The 19,259-nt window shown below is 43.1% G+C and overlaps 1 protein-coding gene across 1 annotated transcript in view; it reads right to left on the minus strand.

Annotated features, from left to right (window-relative positions):
- Positions 1-7,978: 7,978 nt before the first annotated feature.
- LOC104510345 (lamin-B receptor-like) overlaps positions 7,979-19,259 on the minus strand; it is a 12,271-nt gene continuing 990 nt past the window's right edge. The window contains exons 2-12 of the mRNA XM_010152563.1: positions 18,034-18,117; positions 17,217-17,394; positions 16,440-16,636; positions 15,853-15,907; positions 13,845-14,039; positions 12,536-12,639; positions 12,002-12,127; positions 11,737-11,905; positions 10,177-10,257; positions 9,957-10,079; positions 7,979-8,139 (exon numbers count right to left, since the gene is read on the minus strand). Of these exons, the coding sequence (XP_010150865.1) occupies positions 7,979-8,139; positions 9,957-10,079; positions 10,177-10,257; positions 11,737-11,905; positions 12,002-12,127; positions 12,536-12,639; positions 13,845-14,039; positions 15,853-15,907; positions 16,440-16,636; positions 17,217-17,394; positions 18,034-18,117 (1,473 nt within the window). The remainder of the gene's footprint in view (positions 8,140-9,956; positions 10,080-10,176; positions 10,258-11,736; positions 11,906-12,001; positions 12,128-12,535; positions 12,640-13,844; positions 14,040-15,852; positions 15,908-16,439; positions 16,637-17,216; positions 17,395-18,033; positions 18,118-19,259) is intronic.

The raw sequence follows: 19,259 nt of genomic DNA on the forward strand, positions 1-19,259 counted from the left end.
GCTTTCTCCTAGCTGAAAATATCAGGTTTACATTAAATCATGTTAAAAATGCTTATTTCACATTTTTGCAGCCTTGTATCTCCAAATTTGAGGTTTGATGTTGGGACTAGGTGATCTTTAACGGTCCCTTCCAACCCAAACCATCCTGGGATTCTACGATTAGATTGAAGGCTGTTCCGTTTTTATCATGGCACATTTCTAAGGAGTTTCATTGGAGTTTATTCTAAACCTCTAATGAAACTTCAATCTTAGGGGAAATCCTCTTTCCTTCTTATAGGGAAGTCCTTTATATCCATGGCAAAATTTTCCTGTCTTCATTTGTCTTTCTGATAGCAATTGCATTTCCTAGAGAAGAAAAAAATAAAATCTCTGATTCCTGATGTTCTTTATAAAAAGAAGATGAGGTTCAAAGCCTCATGCAGGCTGGATGAGGCTTTGAGCAACCTGGTCTAGTGGAAGGTGTCCCTGCCCATGGCAGGGGGGTTGGAACTAGATGGTCTGTGAGAGCCCTTCCAACCCAAACCATTCTGTGATTCTGTAATGTTTTTCTGAGGATAAACTCACTCTCAGGACACTTCCAAGCACCTTGCATGTGTCTATATTCCAAGTAAGCCACAAAATTCATTTGCCTGTGATTTCTTCCAAACCCGTATGAATCCAGTGCAGAAGGCTGCTGTCATATACTGAGTATTAGCTGTGCTTTATCTTTTTATACCAATAGGACAAAATCCTTTGAAGGCATTCCTTATCTTTTAGTGTCAGATGCTGAGAAGTCCTAAGATTTCCATATTTCATTAAAGAGAATTTCTCCCTGGCATAACTGACTCGTGCAAACATGTTACAAGATCACTAAAAGGGAATATTTTGCACCAGTTTGGGTTCATTCTGCAAGAGCTCAGGCAAAAATGGGATTTAATATTTTTTATGGAGTATGCCTGCAGTAGGAAACTGCAAAGCAGCCATTTGAAACTCCACTTAATTTTTAATTTGCAGTGTGCTCCCACTGAGCTTTAACAAGCCAAACCTGAACTCACAGACACCAGGACTACAGTTTTACCTGTTGTTCCTTTGGTGCCTGTCTGGATGTTGGCTTATTCTCAGTGTCAAACCACTCTGTCTCTCTTTTGTGATTTAAAATCCTATACAACACCAGGAAAGACTCCCAGGAGACCAGTTAAATGGCCACGAAGAGTCTGTGTGGGATGCTGAGGAAGGTTTGTCGCTGCTTGAGACCTCTCCCAGCAACCTCAGCAACTGAAAACGGGGTGGCTGTTCACCAGTGGCGCGGGGGTACGTTTCATGGTCATTCCTGTCCGTCGCCTGCCTGAAGACCAGAGGTGACACTTCCTTATCTGACCACGGTGGTGTCCCTCGGGTGCTGCTCAACCCACACACCTCGTTAAGGCTCTGGTCTCACTAAACTTAAATTCACTTCTTTTAGCCCACAGAAGGAATGCCTTCGTTCTTACTTCACTTGGTAGTGTCCTTTCTTGATCCTCTTCCCAAGCAGTAAGAAAACTCCAGGCTCTTGCTGCTGATCTGCTTTTTTGGGATAAGGTTATTCCCAGGATGCAGCTAAATTTCTCCCTCTAGTAGACCCCAAATTTTACCTTAGTCAGGAATTAATTTGCTGGTGGTCTTTCCTAGATCTTATACCATGACAGCTCCAGCATCTTTTACATTCCTCAGTGTCAGCCATGCCCAATCACTCTGCTTCTGAAGCAAAAAGGCTACGCTGGTCCCGCAGAAGAGCTGTTTGGATGTCCATGTGTCTATGAACAACACTTCTTCATGGGCATCCAGATACTGACAGCAATTGTTCTAGTCTGTATGTCCATTTTCTGTAAAAATGGATGAAGAATTTTGTCATCTGTTGTTTATTTTGGATTGCAAGATGTAGGCTTTGACTGTCTTACTATATGTGTATTCTCCCAGCATGATGAGACCCTTGGCTGCCACAGTAATACAAAACCAGTGATAAATATGTCTCGTCAGCCCGAAGACACCAACTTCAATTTCTTTTTCATGAACATAAATCATATTCCTGACCTGTGATACTTGCCTGAAGTGGGAGGAAGTTTGAAGGACACTTCCTCGCAGAGCAGCCAAGAGGAAGCCAGTTGTAAGCAGGAAGACATTTATGAGGAGAGGCAGATTGGGAGAACCAAGCAGACACAATATCACAGCATCTACTTCACATGTTCTCTGCCAGTTGCTATATTAATCCATTATTATTTAAAAGCTGGTTTTGTTGATGGGATTTTTTATCTTACTTTCTTATTTTCTCCCTTAGCATTTCACTTAAAAGAAGCTGTGAAAATTATGTATTTTGGTAATAGCGTACACAGGCTCAACACATGACTAATTTGATGGAAGCAGTTTTAGGCAAACCTATTTCCGAAGGAGCTTATGCATCCCTAATCTAATATTCTTTAACTTCTCAAAACAGAAGTGTATGATAGAGACCTGACACAGGCTTAAACGCCACCCTATTGTAGTTCAGTAAGTCACATGATCTATAGTACTGTTACTAGTTATATGTTCATGGCAACTTACCATCATGTCATGAAGAAATACTTTTGTTTCATTTGGTTCTGGTTTATAAGTGACATAAAATGATATTTAGAAAATATTAATAATTATCTATGCCTACCCAAAGCATTATAGTTCACCTTGTTCTTTCCATCTCCTTAATCTGAAGCAAAGCGACCGCAGAAAGCCTTGCAGGTTTCAGGAACACCCTGAAGGAAGCCTTGTGGAGCTGGGACCACAGATACTGGATACTGCTTGAGCAAAGCAACACCTTTGGTCGCGGAAATGCAGGGTGAGTGACTTGTTCTTGGTCTTCCAAGAGAACAAAAATCGATGGTAGTTCAAAATACATTGTTGCTTTTATTCAGTACCTTTCCCTATCTTCAGTGTCATCTTGTTTCACCTCAAGGTCTAATCGCTGTACACAGTTCTGTGGCTTGATCTTCAAAATTAAAATACCTTCTTGGGGAAATGTCACTCCAAGGCTGAAGAACGATAAGCGTATGCAAACCTCTGTATTTTTCAGTCATACCCCTCTGATCACAGAATCACAGAATGGTTTGGGTTGGAAGGGCCCTCACAGACCATCCAGTTCCAACCCCCCTGCCATGGGCAGGGACCCCTTCCACTAGACCAGGTTGCTCCAAGCCTCATCCAGCCTGGCCTTGAGCACTTCCAGGGATGGGGCATCCACAGCTGCTCTGGGCAACCTGTCCCAGTGCCTCACCACCCTCTCCGGGAAGAACTTCTTCCTGATATCTAATCTAACCCTCCCCACTTTCAATTTAACCCCGTTACCCCTTGGCCTGTCACTCCAGACCCTTGTAAAAAGCCCCCCCCAGCTTCCTTGTAGCCCCTCCAGGTACTGGAAGGTGCTATAAGGTCTCCCCGGAGCCTTCTCTTCTCCAGGCTGAACAAGCCCAACTCTCTCAGCCTGTCCCCATAGCAGAGGGGCTCCAGCCCTCTGAGCATCTTTGTGCCCCCCACTCGACTCACTCCAACCAGTCTATATCCTTCTGATGTTGAGGGCTCCACAGCTGGATGCAGCACTCCAGGTGATCTCTCTCCATACCTACGTCTGTCTGTGTGCGCCACGCAGGAGGTTCACACGGAACCCGGTGCTGCTCCCTGTTGGCCCATCTCAGCAATGCCAGTCACTCAGTGACTCTCCCATTTTCTTAAAATTCCATCACGCGTCTTCCGCCCCAGAAGATGTTTTCCCTCGCACAGGAGACAGAAGACACAGCGGCAGCTGCAGAGACTCCCTAGCTGCGGAGAAGGTGTGGACGCTTGTTAAGGCGAAGGGATCGCCGCTGCAGAAACAAGGCTTGGTGCAGAATGCGCCCAGGCGCAACGTCCGCGGTGATGGTGTTCAGATTGGCACTCCCACAGACGCAGGCTTAGCAGCTCCTCAGCCTTCCCGCTCCCTCGTCTTCTGGTGGGGACTGAGAATTCTTAGCCTGGCGAAGATCCATTCCCGGAAGGCTGGGATAAGCAGCTATAAACACATACAGGAAGGGCCATGTGATTCCAGTGTCTGTCTTTCGCCCACAACGTCAGTCTGCTGTCAGCGGAGTCTTGACAAGGCTGTAACAGCGCACGTAGGGAGGAGCAGGAGAGAGTTGTGCTTTGGTTCCTTAAACCATCCTTCTGTTTCAGTTTCGCCTGAGCCCCGTTTGCCTTGCCAGCAGAAAGGCCTTTTATTAATAGTTACAGTTCGGGCCGTTTTAAGGCTGGGCTGCCAAAAGCAAACGGTTTGAATTTTGATGTGGCTCTGAGTTCAACTTTGGTCCTTTTTTTTTCCCCCTTTCTCTGCTGATTAATTTCAGCTTATATTCCTAAGGATCTTCTTAGGGCGTATTACAGTACTTGTCACCGGACTTCATCTGATTTTAAGCTTTAGGTGGATCCTCTTTCTGGCCAGCTGATTAACATTTAAATGTTTCTGCAGTTTGTCATACAGGAGCAAGAAGGTCCCTATTCCGGCTGACTAAGCCTAGCCATATACGGCTCCAACAGGGAACGCAAGCACCGCAAGGAAGTCCTGGGAAGTTTGTCCTGGGAAGTGTGGACAAGCTCACGTGTGCCCAGTTCCCGTCCCGGGGCCCTTGAGCCAGGCTGGTCACGTGAGTACCTGGCTGCGTAAAGCGCCCAAGGTGCAGTGCACGTACGGGTATCCGGTTAAACGCGGCCGTGTGTCTCCACTGATGATCAGTCACGCGTCTCACCCGCGGGATCAGCGATTCTCCTGAACAGCTGCAGGGTATTTGTCACGGCTGTTGCATGGACGGACCCAAACTTTCCTGGCATCGGCATCTTCCACAGGGAAGTATTTTACAAGGGAAGTATTGCTGCTGCAAAATTCCCCGGTTTCAATTGCAAGTGTGTGTGTGTCCCCGTTTACATTTCAGTGAGTCCCCGGAATGGGCTGATGGCCCAACAGTTGTTCTTTAAGGCATCGCTGCTCTACGTTCATGGGTTTAAACTGAAAGTGGGGAGGTTTAGATTAGACATCAGGAAGAAATTCTTCCTGGAGAGGGTGGGGAGGCAGTGGAACAGGTTGCCCAGAGAAGCTGTGGATGCCCCATCCCTGGAAGTGTCCAAGGCCAGGCTGGATGAGGCTTGGAGCAACCTGGTCTAGTGGAAGGTGTCCCTGCCCATGGCAGGGGGGTTGGAACTAGATGGTCTGTAAGGGCCCTTCCCACCCAAACCATTCTGTGATTCTATGAAGGCTTCCTTTCTCCAAAGCCATCATCTTTTCCAGTAATCACTTCTTCCTAACTTGGCAACAAACACCTGAAGTGACTACCCCCTGCCCCTGAGCACCTGGATTTTATTTCAGCCCAGGCAGACGAGCAAAGTAGCCGACACAGCCAGAGCTGATTGAAAGTACAAAGAGGGCTGATGGTGGGTCTGTGACCTTTTGCACAGAGAAGCAGGAGGAAAGGGAGAAATGGAGATGTCCTTTTAAAGGGGAGACCACGTGTCCTTCAAATTCCCGGACAGGCTAAGAGAAGCACAGGAGCTGGTAACACTCAGCCCACAACCGCGGATACCCAAGGCACCTCAGCAAACTTGCATCCTCACTTCACAAGATAAAAATCAGTGTCTTTCGTTTCAGACACCACCACAAACAGGCAAAAAAAAAAAAAAAGGCACTACTTCATTTTAGGCAAAAGCTTTATTTTCAGTTATAGGCTTGTTCGTATTAAAAACAATTACTTCAAAATCCAATTCACATAAAACTCAGCATGTAAATAAACTGAAGGTGTCACCGACCAAGATGCGTTTCCCACAGACAAGTGGTCTGAACTGCATTCTAACAGCCTCGCGTGGCGACAGAGAGCACTGGAACAGCAGCAGCACCCCCTCGTCGGCAGGCCGCGGCCGTACCCCCTCCCACCCCCCCGGCACGTTACGAGACCGGCTGCCAACCAGCGCAGCTACCAGAGCGCTCCATCTCCCGCTGACCCGCTGTGCAACCACCGAAGGAAGCATCCCAGTTTCATCTGCTCTGGCACAGGAGGAGGGGCGCTTCAGTGTTGTCACAGGCACCACCTTTTTTTTACCCCAAAATCAAAGCACCCGCCTTAAAAACATTCTCCTTACGACACCAACATACAGAGTTTGAGGAGACGGTCACAAGTTACATTATTTACACTTCAAATGTACAATTAGCTTCAAAAATGCCTGCGTCCAAAATAGAGGCTTCTTTTCATTTTAAAAAAATCACGCGCTAGGTTTTTATTACACAAACGTTTGAAAAGAACTGAAAACGACTGACTAATAGCAACATTCTGATTTATCAGGAACCTGCCTGCCAGCAAGCGCAGAGGTACCTGCAGGCCCTTCCCCACTGTATTTAGGATTCTAAGAAGCCTTTTCGGACAACTTGTGCTCTAAACCCCACGTACGAAGCATGTGAAAAGCTCTCGCTCGTGATGACAGATAAAAGCTAGTTAATTAACGCATGATTATTTCAGTAAAATATAAAATTACGCTACTTAGGAAGTAAACACTGAAGGGACATCTGATTTACAGCCAGTTAGACACAGCTAGTGACTAGAACACATACATTAGTTAAAAAGTCAAATATGTACAAAAATATATTAGAAAGTGGTCAAGTTGAACCACAGGCTCATGTAAAAAAATGTTGTTTTAAATAGCAATAGCAAAAAAATAGCTTGTTTTCTCTATCTGCAACAGTACAAAAGGCAAAACCTACGTATGAGGTAGCAATGCCAAATTAAACACCAACAACTTTGGATCGAGGAGCACGTCCTGAACTTTCGTAGCTTATTTGTCAATACAAACATTTAAATGGACAATTCCGTCATTTCAAGAATCAATACATTTACAAAAACCTTTAATTCAATGAAGATTTCTTTTTTTTTTTTTTAATTACTGGAAATGGCTTTAGTCACTGATCTCTCCCATTTCTAAAAAAGCTATCGCAGTTTCAAACCCAAACACTGTACAGCGGAGACGCGGAGGCTTTATTATACACACTCGGCAAACGCTATGGTACATTCCGACGTAATTTACAAAGAGCAGAGTAAGCCAACTGTGCTGATTTTACTCCTTTCTGCCAACGGCCTTTTGCTACCCCCTGCCCAATGCTCAGTGCGGGATCAGGGGTCACTACTCACTTCCACAGCTCTGCCCACAGCTGAACCAAGTGGTTGTGCCATCTACCTCCAGGAGTCTGAGCCAGAAGCACGGCTTCGCTAGGGTCAGGGGCTTGCAGTCCCCCTTGGTCCGTGCTGGAGCCCCCTCAAAAGTGTGGGAATGGGATGGGATGGGAAAGCCGCGTCCCTTCACTTCTCCCCATCCCAGCCCTTCTGGCAGGCAGAGGGCAGGAGCAGCCACCTGACCAAAAAATGCCATTAATGGAAAGCCAGGAGGGGGACAACCAGCACGGCCAGCGGCGTGGGCTGCTCATGGGGGTCAACTCCTCTGCTTCCAGCTCCACGGACCAGAAAGACCCCACAACTAAGGCAACTCATCCAATTCAGGCAACTAAGTCAGACACCTGGAGTTAGAGGGCACAAGTAACACCGAAACATTAACTGGATGCAATTTCTGTATTTACTGTATTAAGAAAATAATATATTTTACATCACAGTGCTTAATTAAATGCAATAAAAAATGTAAACTCAGGATCCTAGATAAAATTTAACTTGAAAAATTAGGGCTCCAAGACTTTTTAAAATTCACAATTTTTTAAAAAAATTGAAGTCACAGACAGTCAGTTCACATCACTCACATATCTGAGATTACTTGTAAAGACCTGTTGATGCACTCCACCCACTGTTGGTCACTTCTTTTTTTTTTTTAAAAAAAAGCCTAAATAACAAATAGACCAAGTGCAAAGGTAAGAGGTATATTTTTATTTGCAATAAAACTAAGTTTAGAAGTAATTTGCAAATCGGGAATCTGGAGTGCTTTAGTAGATGTAAGGAAAGATGCGGTACGGTACACGCTGACAATACCTTTCCCACGCCAGGCCGTATTTTTGCTTACAGTGATGTTCATCACGAGCTTCTCGATGGACAAGCAAACAGATGAAATAGATCACGTAGAAATATGGCAAAATGTGAGTAAAACCTGGAAAATAAAGTGAGAAACATGCTTTACATACAGGAAAAAAACCACCAAACAACAGCAATGTTAGCTATTCACAACACATACTAAGCTGGTGACATATCCCTGTTATGGACTCAAGCATCTTACACTTCTATTGTAAATGATCAAATACGGGATAATGCAAAGACTGAGAGACACATTTACATGCAGAGAGTAAAAGACCCACAAAACCCCAAAAAATAATCTTTAAAATTCAGTCTCAAAATGTACCTACTCCACTCTCAATGCACACAAGCCCCGCAGGGTTCCCTCTGTTTTGGCTGTAGATGGTCACTCTGGCTTTGCTCAGAGCACACGACTTGTGGATGAAAAGCTGGACCTGAGCCAGAAAGCCAACTGGACCCTGGGCTGTATCCAGAGCAGCATGGCCAGCAGGTCGAGGGAGGGGATTCTGCCCCTCTGCTTCGCTCTTCTGAGATCCCACCTGGAGTGCTGTGTCCAGCTGTGGAGGCCTCAGTACAGGAAAGACATGGACCAGTTGGAGCGAGTCCAGAGGAGGCCACAAAGATGCTCAGAGGGCTGGAGCCCCTCTGCTATGGGGACAGGCTGCGAGAGTTGGGCTTGTTCAGCCTGGAGAAGAGAAGGCTCCGGGGAGACCTTATTGAACCTTCCAGTACCTGAAGGGGCTACAAGGAAGCTGGGGGGGACTTTTTACAAGGGACTGCAGTGACAGGACAAGGGGTAACGGGTTTAAATTGAAAATGGGGAGGTTTAGATTGGATATCAGGAAGAAGGTCTTCCTGGAGAGGGTGGTGAGGCACTGGAACAGGTTGCCCAGAGAAGCTGTGGATGCCCCATCCCTGGAAGTGTTCAAGGCCAGGCTGGATGGGGCTCTGAGCAACCTGATCATGTCCCTCATTTTCATGGGGGGGAAATCCTCTTCCAGGATACTGTCTACAAGTGGACATGCTAACCTAGTATTGCCTATTTTCAATTAAAATCCAAAACATTAACCCCCCAAGGAACACCTAAACTCCAGCATCCCCTCAGCTGATGCCCTGGTCAGGGCCTTGACCCCTTGGGGACAAAGTCCCCACATCCCACAAAAGCCAGACTGTGCCATGGGGCACGGAGCAGAGGAACACCCGTCACGCTCATTCTGTGCTGTTGTAGAAGAGAAATCCCTTCAGGCAAGGGAGAAGGCAAAGCCACTTGTCAGACTTGAATGAGAAGGGGGCAGGCTACCAGGATCCCATACATTTTCTGAAACCCTCACAGCTCTTTCCAAGCTCTTGCAAAGAATCAGGACTATAAAACCCCATTGGACAAAACACTCTCAAATTTCTTCCAAGTGTAAACTTCATGAAAACTAGGAAGCACTCATGAACAAAAACTATGAAACAATTCTACTCCCTTGGTTTCATGACTTTTTTCTTTTAAGCAAAATTAGTTTTTGAAGTCCCTCCCTACATGCAGTAGCCCTTGTCCCCAGGCACACTCCCACTTTTTGAGCTCTCCCTCTGAAAACACTATACCACAGCCACAAGGCCTAGAAAAAAGCAAGGAGCAACTTTGCAGCAAGCAAGCCCCAACATTACTGAATGACAAAGTGTCAGAAGAGTAAAATCTATAGTATAAGTCAAATCTATAGTAAGATATAAAGGATAAGGTGTAAGAGAAAACAGGTGTCGAATTAAGCTTACTACACAGAAACTTTCCATTCAATTAATTATAGGTTTTAGTATCTCAAATAATTATCACTTTGCATTTCAAAGCCAGTCAGATGCCAAAACATAACAGCATTTTTCATAAAATCCACTTCAGTTTCAGAAACTTACCACAGGGTAGAGACCATGCTAAAGCCATGATGATATCACCAAGATAATTAGGGTGACGAACGAAGCCCCACCATCCCGTGACAAGAAGCCCTTTTCCAGTGGCAGTGGGTATAAATTTCAGAACTGTGAATAGAGTATTGTAATCAATACAACAACTGTGATGTGTGTTTAACAAAGAGACATTGTACAGCAACTGAACAAATGAAAAAAGTGCACTTACAGGCCAATTTGGGATCTGCTGGATTCCTTCGGAAATTATTTTTCTGAGAATTTGCACTACGGAATATGTAATATCCAACACCTGAAAATAAATATTATTTATTTGCATTTTCAGTATTTTCCAGTTTACTTTCCTTCAACAAAGCCCTCTCATGCTCTCTGCCCCTCCTATTACACCAAAGACTTCTCCTCAGAGACAGTAACTGGTATCGTCCAGTTCTCAGCACTCAGAAATCATAGAATCACAGAAGGGTTTGGGTTGGAAGGCCCCTCACAGACCATCCAGTTCCACCCCCCCTACCATGGGCAGGGACCCCTTCCACTAGACCAGGTTGCTCAAAGCCTCATCCAGCCTGGCCTTGAACACTTCCAGGGATGGGGCATCCACAGCTTCTCTGGGCAACCTGTTCCAGTGCCTCACCCCCCTCTCTGGGAAGAACTTCTTCCTGACATCTAATCTAAACCTCCCCATTTTCAATTTAAACCCATTACCCCTTGTCCTGTCACTACAGGCCCTGGAAATACTACTGGAAACACATGTTCCATTTGCTCTTACACATTACTAACTTCTAAGCCTTTGGAAAAGTTTTACTTTCACATCAACTTTTACATTTACATCTGAAATAGTTTATTAATGTAACATTGAGTTTGAAATTGATGTAAGGTTTGTGAGATTATAGCTCCATCAGCAGCCCAGTATTTTGCTACAGCGCCTACTGTCAACTGACCAGCTCTTTACAAGTTCACAATATTATAAGAACCAGACAATGAAGTGTTATCTGGTTTTGAAATTCCACACCTCACCCCATCGTTTTTACAAGGCAGCTTAAATTTACTTGTTCTGAGGCTGTATTGAAAAAACATAATCACAACTTACTTCAAATAAAGATGTTTGAAAAACAAACCATAAGTTAAGAAAAAATATTAACTGAAAATTAAAAAAGAGGTTGTATTTCTTGGGATTACATATACTGAATTGCACACCTTCAAATTCTTTCCAAGCATCTCAATTCTCTTTGCAGTTATCTACGGAATACTTTTCCTTTTAGGTTTACTACTTAGATAAAAGGGACAAACTAAAAGCCATGTTGGTGCAAATTTAAGGTCCCCCCTAAGGATGCAAGGCCCTCTCAAAGCGCTCAGCTGAAGAAAGGAGATGTTTTCCACTGACATGAGTTTGTAACTACGGGCATCAGGGAAGGAGATGCAAACCACAAAACCTCTTTTTCCCTAGGTTCAGTAAAGTATAGTCAACAAGCTCTCGGCTTCTTTTGTGTAAGTGCCTTTTTGTGTAAGACTTCACTGAAAATGTTTTAAGTCACTTCTAAAGATGCCTCTTCTCAACAGAACCATCAGGTGTCCAGGCTCTCATTTATCTTCAACTTAATGAAATGAGAATGTATTATATTTTGTATTAAATCCTAGCCAAACACATGCTTCCACCAGCTGCGGTAATACAGAAAATATGATCCCTGCATCTTAGCTAAAGCTTTACCTCACAACTCAAAGAAACAAAATCAGGACTACATTGTTCCTACCAGTAACGTTTCCTGTAACTTACAGTTCAGAATAGTAATTGCAGCAGCAACAGGCCAAGAAATTGGAGTAGGATGGCCAACTAAATAGTAGGCCTGCAGGCTGTAGACAAACGGAACCCACACCAGATCTCCGAATGCTAGCATGAATCCAAATCCATCATGGGTAATATCCATTGTAGTCAAAATAGCCTCCTAGAAACAGAGAGGAAGGAATTTAGAATTTACAAAGTTTCGTTCGTTTAACACTGTAATGAAAAATGGTAAGAGTTTAATACGATCATCATTTACCTCATTCCAAAGAGCATCCACCACATAGAGAAGCTGAAAGCTGTTCACAAGTACCATTGACAGAGACGGCGTGCTTTGATTGTTTATCTTCATCTCAGCCAGAAGCATTGCCAAGTTTATAACCACCTAGTTTAGAAACATTTTATTACAGATTTTCCTTTTAAAAGACAGGGGTCTTCTCTGTTACATCACAGGACATTTTAATACAAACATTTTTCACCAATATTTAAGTTCAGAAAAAAATAAAACCCTGTTTCACAAGCAACAGTTTGCAACTAACTACTTTTCTGAGGCTGTAGCCCTCAGCATATGAATACTGCAAGGAGGGTCTTCATTTCCCACAGAGCAAAGAGGCTAGAGTGTAGAAATTGTCCTAAGGTGAATAAAAATGGTCATTAAAAATTTGTCAACAGGAAACTGTAAGTACTTTTTCCCCGTTTATAAATTCTTACTGTATCCATAATAGCCAATTATAAAAATAATTGCATAATATTTATGCAAATAAAATAAAACCATCGAAGATTACTGACTCACCCAGCCAATTAATCCTGGACGCAACTCACAGAAGTATTTGAGATCAAAACTGCCAATACGGGGGTTTAATTCATGTCCAGTGAAAAAATCATAAACCAAATACCCTGCAGAGAAGACAGGCTCTTTGTTAGCAACACTCTGCTTTTATCCTCCACTACACTCCCTATAGAGCAGTTCCGACTTTCTACTAACATTCTCTCATTATATGTACAAAAGCATTTAGGTTGGCAGGAAAAATGTGAGAGTGTATGTAAAAGAAAAAACAAAACCCAAATTAAGAGGCCCAAGTTTATTTATTAGGAGGACTGAAGACTATAGTTACTTCTGAAGTGTAATTTCTTCTTGACTTTCAGCTTTCTCCTGAAGGTCACATCACAGTTTCCACAATCATGATCTTATAGTACTAATTAATTCTACTTTTCCTCCTACCGCATTGCTCTTCTCTGAGAGCAAGAATTCCTTTAGCTGTGACAACCACGGACCAGGAAAGAAAATACAATACCTTGACTGCAAGATAGCCTACACAGAGTTAGTAAGTAGCAAGCACTTTGCAGAACAGCTACAGAATGCTACTATGCCACCTACAGCAACTAGAAAGGCACTTCTCAAAGAAAAAGCAATTTATGATCATTGTATTACTCCCCTTCACACACATTCACACTGCATTGACCAAAAACCCCACAGAAGCTATCTGAATGATGCATTTCAATACACTGAATGTTCTGTCCATTAACCCCCTTTCTTAACCATCCTATGATCACTTGTAAAAGCAGTCTGTTTGACATTCAATGCTGATCGACTTCTCGGTCTATCCTTTGTGCTACAGAAAGATGTGCAGGTAACTGACCCTTGTTAGGCAGCTGTCTTACAATTGATAAATAAACAAACATTTAGCAAGACACCTTAATTCAAGTTCTGTACCTGACTCCCCACTGCCAACATGCCTAGGCTTCTCAGTTTTTCTTCCCATCCCCAGCTATTTCAGGAAAGGCCCACTGGTGGGAGCAGTGTGAAGCAAACTAGCCAAGCCCCTTAGACAAAGGCTGGAAACTGTAGGAACTGTCCTCTCACGGCCAGGGGACTCGACCAGCCAAGACACTGTTGTGCACACCACGTAAGACAGTCCAACTAAGATTTTAAGCATCTTGCAGTACCTGCGCACGAACAAACTTGTGACATTAACTTTACATTGGTAGAAAGTGGAAGTCACGGTATTGCAATACCCAGCCCTAAATCTAGCCTTCAATTCCAAAAAATGAAACTGTAGCAAACCATTGGAAAGAAATTATCCAAAATATTTGTAACTCACCAGAATTTCCACCAGGTGCTAGGTCTTCCTCAGGTGCTTTCAGGGACCGAATGTACAGATAAATGCTCAACACCATAGAAAAGGCTGCAGCTGATACTGCAAAATGCATGAAGTGATCATACACGTAATGAAGTTCACACTGGAAGAATAATAAAGTTCCAATAGCTGCAGCAGTCAGAAGAAACGCATAAAACCCTAAGGGACATAGAAGAAAAACGTATTAGCCAACATAGAAACAAACATTCTCAATACAGCCTACCTAGTCCAGACTTTCTGCATTTTTACTTCTTCCAACATTTGTCTATATCCCAATCATGTCTCTCAAATCCCATGCTCCCGAGGTTCAAACTTCTGGGGCACAGCAATAGAAGACGACGTATCTAGGCCCCGAAATTTCCTGTGCTCCCCATCAAAAGGTCAAGAGGCAGGAACATTCTGTGCACTCCTAAATTTTTTACAACGCAGGATCCAATTTCAGATTCTAGTGCAAAAATGGAGAGTGACACTACTACTGGGTAATGTCAGCAGGTCACAAAATCTTATCTGTAGGACGACTCAAAAAATACCATTTTCTTCAAGTATTTATCTTCATATGTACCTTGCTACAGACACCAGTATTTAAAGTATTAACTGTCGAGTCAAAACTGGAACCCAAAACATTTGTAGTTTGAGAGTATACATGTGCAGTGGAATGATGTCCAAATACACGCAAAGGGAATGATGTCCAAGCAGGCAGCTGTCACCCAAGTGCCTTCTGTGAACCGCTTCACTGAGGGCTCCCAACACTGAGGTTAGAAGGCACCTCCGGAGCTCATCTACTCCAATCTCTGGCTCAAGCACAGCCACCCAGAGCCGGTTGCACAGGACCACGTCCCACATGGATTTTGAACATCTCCAAGGATGGAGACTCCACCACCACACCACTTTGGGCAACCTCTGCCAGTGCTCAGCCACCCTCACAGCAAAGGAAATGTTTTCTGATGTTCAGACAGAACCTCCTGTATCTCACTATGTGCCCACTGCCTCTTGGCTTGTCACTGGTCTTCTTTCTTTCCTCAAGAGGCTTTCAAATTTGCTTTGAGAATTAATTAGCCTTTGAAGCAGCAAGAAGATAGCTTCTCTAGCATATAAACCATGCAGCTTATTTCCTCCCTTTATCAGATACAGAAGAAAATTGCAGGACTGTCACTACTAAAGACAGAAGCCCAAAACCAAGAGAGTTATGAAGCAGCCTCAATATGACTCACTTCCACATGATGCAATTCACTCTGCTTCTGTGATTTACAGCCCTATTCCAACTTTAAAATGGTGCGTCTTACCAAACTAGGACAAAACCCCACTCTACTTTTCAATAAAACATTTGGATTCTACTCCAACCAGACTAATTAATCAAATAGGTGGTCTGGGATACCTGCAAGGCATCGAGGGACGCTTTTCCTCTTAAGCCTGAAAAAGCAGAACTGCTGAAATACGTTAAGCCATACTCTGAACCTAGATGATAAACCTGCCTTATTCATAGGAAGTGAAATCAGATCCAAATAAGGACAGGCAAGAGTAAGAGCATCTTCAGTCAATTACAACACACTTACTAGTCTGTAAATCAGAGACATCCAAGATGATCTAGACACATGGGATAAGATCTTTTCAGATCACTCCTGAGCATCTCCTTTGGAGCAACAGTCCTTGTTACATGAGCATTACTAACCCTTCACATAGGCAACTGCCTGCTTAGCAATTATGCAAGGAGTAAAACTGGAGTCACCAGTGGCAACTGGAGGCAGGCCAGATGCCCGTATAGCACAATACCTTCCTTGTAGGGCAGTTAGTTCCTGGTCATTACTAACCACCTTTTTCCCAGAAAAGGCTCATCCTATTTTATGGAAGATTTACAACAGACACTCAGTTTGACCAGAGGGTGTATCTTTCATAATTTGTGTGTTATGGTACTGAGCACTGCAAATCAGACACTGGTGTCACATTTCAGAAGAAGCAACTGAAACATGCTTACCATTTATCCGGTACTGCAGTTTCCTTCCATCTGGAAGAGGCAGGCCTTCTACAACCTAGGAAGAATAAAATACAACTGTTCCTACAAGTACTTTCTGGGAGCACTGGCAGGGTAGGGAAATGAGGGACATCTCTGCCAAAGACATTCAGTCAAGGCAACCAGCTGGACATGTTCCAATCTGAAGACAGTTCTCAAAAACATATGTTGGATATCAAAAGAAAAAGGGTAACAGTTTCAAATAAAAACATTAAAAAGAAAAATCACTTCCTAGCCAGCCTCAAGAAAACAGAACAGCTCCAACAAATCAATCAATTGAATCAAGCAAACTACATCCATGCTTTGATTTGAACTCCTATATAATGCCTTCTGCCTTTTCTACCGTGAGACTGTTAAATGCACAGCTATTCAATTTTTAACAAACGGTGCTATTTTAAGCTTACAGAAATCTGCAGTAGCCATATTCCAGCTTAATACGGAAAACTACTCCATCTGCTTTCAAATTCACTGCACTAAGAACCTGCCCTACCTTCCAGCCCAAAGTACACATTAATTCGCCATAAAAACCCGATTGCTACTGAACAGCTTACCTTCCCAACTGGCAGTAAGTAAAACAGAGCTTGCAGGAAAAACCACAGAAGAAAAACACCAAACACCCTGGTCTCCCAAAGACTTTCAAGTGCTGGTAGAGGAGGAGGGAAGTTCATAAAACTGGGGTCATCTTGTTTGCACATCAACAGCAAGTAGAATACAGTAGCAGGCAGGAAAAATATCAGCATGAAGGTCCCTGCACACAGACATGATGCCATATTAGAAGATAAACACAGAAAATTTAAACAAATAGTTTCAATCCCACTAATAAATATCAGTATTTAGTATAAAGAAGAGGTGGTCATTATCTGTTCCTGAAGCAAGACAGTGGCAACCCCCCAGCCACGTAATGGGATACAGAGACATTCTTCTCACTCCCATACGGGGTCATATAACCAAACCAAAGGATCACACTCACTGCATCCCTTTAAAGTACACAGGTTTTTGAACAGCTTTACTGTCAAGTTCAAAGCACCTAGGTTTTTAAAATGTAAAAACTTTGCTAGTTACTGCTTAATTTGCAAATACCTAAATCTCACTGTGTGAGGGAAGGCTCAAGATCTTATTAACATTTCACAAGAGAACCAAGTGTCATAAGGGTTCTTTGACTTCCACCAATACCAGTACAGATGACGTGAAGCACTGTCATGTGACTCTGGATGCTGCAGCCAGGGTCCAAAAATTGGAAAAACAGCTCTTCACATGACAGTGATAAGTCAATAAGGAAAAAGACGCAAGTACCCATTTTCAATGATTATGACGATTTGCAGACATACCAATTCTTCCACCAAACTCTAGATCCTTTGTTTTCGATGGTACTTTCTCAACTGCTTTTATTGTCTCAAATATCTTTTTCTCTGAATATATCTCTTCTTTTTTCTTTTCTTCTTTTCTTGGACGCAAGCTGTACTGTTCAAGCACACGCTCTGTTTCCAGGTCTGGTTTCAACTTTTGCTGTTAATGAATCAAAAGAACTTACTAAAAATATTCCCAGTGATTTTACCTTGTTTTACTCCAATATTTGATATTTAGGAGGACACCATTCACTACCAAACACCAATGTACAACGTGCTCTACTCCCATACACTACTTAAGTTTATGCATCTGTACAAGGAGCCTGCTAAAACCAGTTTCACTGTGATCACTTAAGGCCATGATCAGCAGCAGTTCCAGTACAGGTCACCCATTCCCACCCTCCTCCCCTCCTTTCTGCCACAACTCCGGGCATTAGCTAACAGTCAGGAATAAAGAACTGATTTGCCTAAAATAAAAAACATAAATTAATTTAAAAAAAATCACTTCCTATAGCCAAACATTCCCACTGTAAAAGCAGAGGAATGAACACAAATAACCAGTGCGGGTCTGATGGAAAGAAACAAACAAGAATAATTGTTATGCAGCTCTAGTCTCTTCCCTTCTGACTTCATCTCCTTCTCCGTTGAAGTAAGTTAGCTGAACAGTAAACTTATTTCACCTCTAAGTTTTATGTTGCATTCTATTTCTCCTTGATTACTGTACTGGCCTTTTCTGGGTATTTCTGAGGAAGCTAACTTAGAATGAGACATAAAACTACAGTAAATACAATGTTCATACCTCTGAGATTATGTGTGATGTGTCATTTCTTTCTGTACTATCAGGTTCACCATTGTACGTGCTGGTGTTATTCTCACTTGGTTTCTGGTTAAAAGAAAAAAAACATAGTTTTAGCTTTCTGAAAATAACATCTGCATTAAGTGTACATATATCATGAACAACCAAGAAAACTATCTCTTTTTTGCAATTGCAACTGCTCCAGTTTTCTTCACAGGGAAACAAGGGGGTTCAATATCCAAAGCATGGGCAGTTTCAGCTCAAAAACAAGGGAAGAAAACCCACTTAGGAAAAGGTTACTAATTTTTTTTAATTAACAGTGAGATTCAGAGAGAACACAGCTTCCAAGTTAACTAATCATTAGGAACTGCCAAGTACAAAATACATGTCTATTTAACAATCCTAGTAGGAAAGCCAAGGAAACTTCAGTGTCCTATATATGATACAGCTCCATGGGACTGAAAGTTGGGTTTTTCCATTAAACGCCATTCTAAGAGATAAATTCTCTTTCAAAATTCTTCTAATGAGTCTAGCATAGAGAACTCTGGGAAGACACAACTTAACTGATTTGGTTTATTTCAACTGAAGCTTTGTTGTAAAGGACCAGCTCATTCCAGTCCTACAACAACCAACAGCTCTTAAGTCTACTCATCAATTGGAAGCCAGAAGAAAACCACCACAGATATCTTCCCCTTTTTGTCCAAAGTGAAGTGTAGGTACTTGTGCTGGTTCCAGCCCACGGGATTTTATTTCATTCCATAAAACATCAAGCTGAGTGGTCAGTGCCACCCCCAAACACAGCAGGGCAGGGAGTTTGCAAAGCGCAGAAGGGGGCCGCGAGGCGCGACCCAGGTTTAGTGGGGGTCAGCTAGGAGGTTCCTGGCAGCAGCGCGGTCTTGGTTCAGACCTTGTGATGGGCAATTAGCAGAGGAGTGTCTTTTGTCAGGGAATTGATCTGGGAGGGGTGTTAGGAGTTTCCTTCTCCTTGCTCTCGGCTCCTGGGCTGAGGGAGGGGGGTTTTTCCTCTCTGCTTTTGGATTGGTGCTTGGTTTTTTTTCCTATCCACTTTGATTTTTGCCTTGCCATTTCAGAACCTGGCTGTATCATTCCACAGGTGGTGAGAACCTGTATCATTTGTTCTATTTTTCTGTTCTTTTAATTACTTACTAGCAGTAGTATTGTTAGTAATTCCATAAGTTTCTTTTTCCTCCGACCCTTCCTCACTGGGA

The sequence above is a fragment of the Eurypyga helias genome, unplaced genomic scaffold (genome assembly GCF_000690775.1).
Source record: "Eurypyga helias isolate BGI_N326 unplaced genomic scaffold, ASM69077v1 scaffold1815, whole genome shotgun sequence".
NCBI lineage: Eukaryota > Metazoa > Chordata > Aves > Eurypygiformes > Eurypygidae > Eurypyga > Eurypyga helias.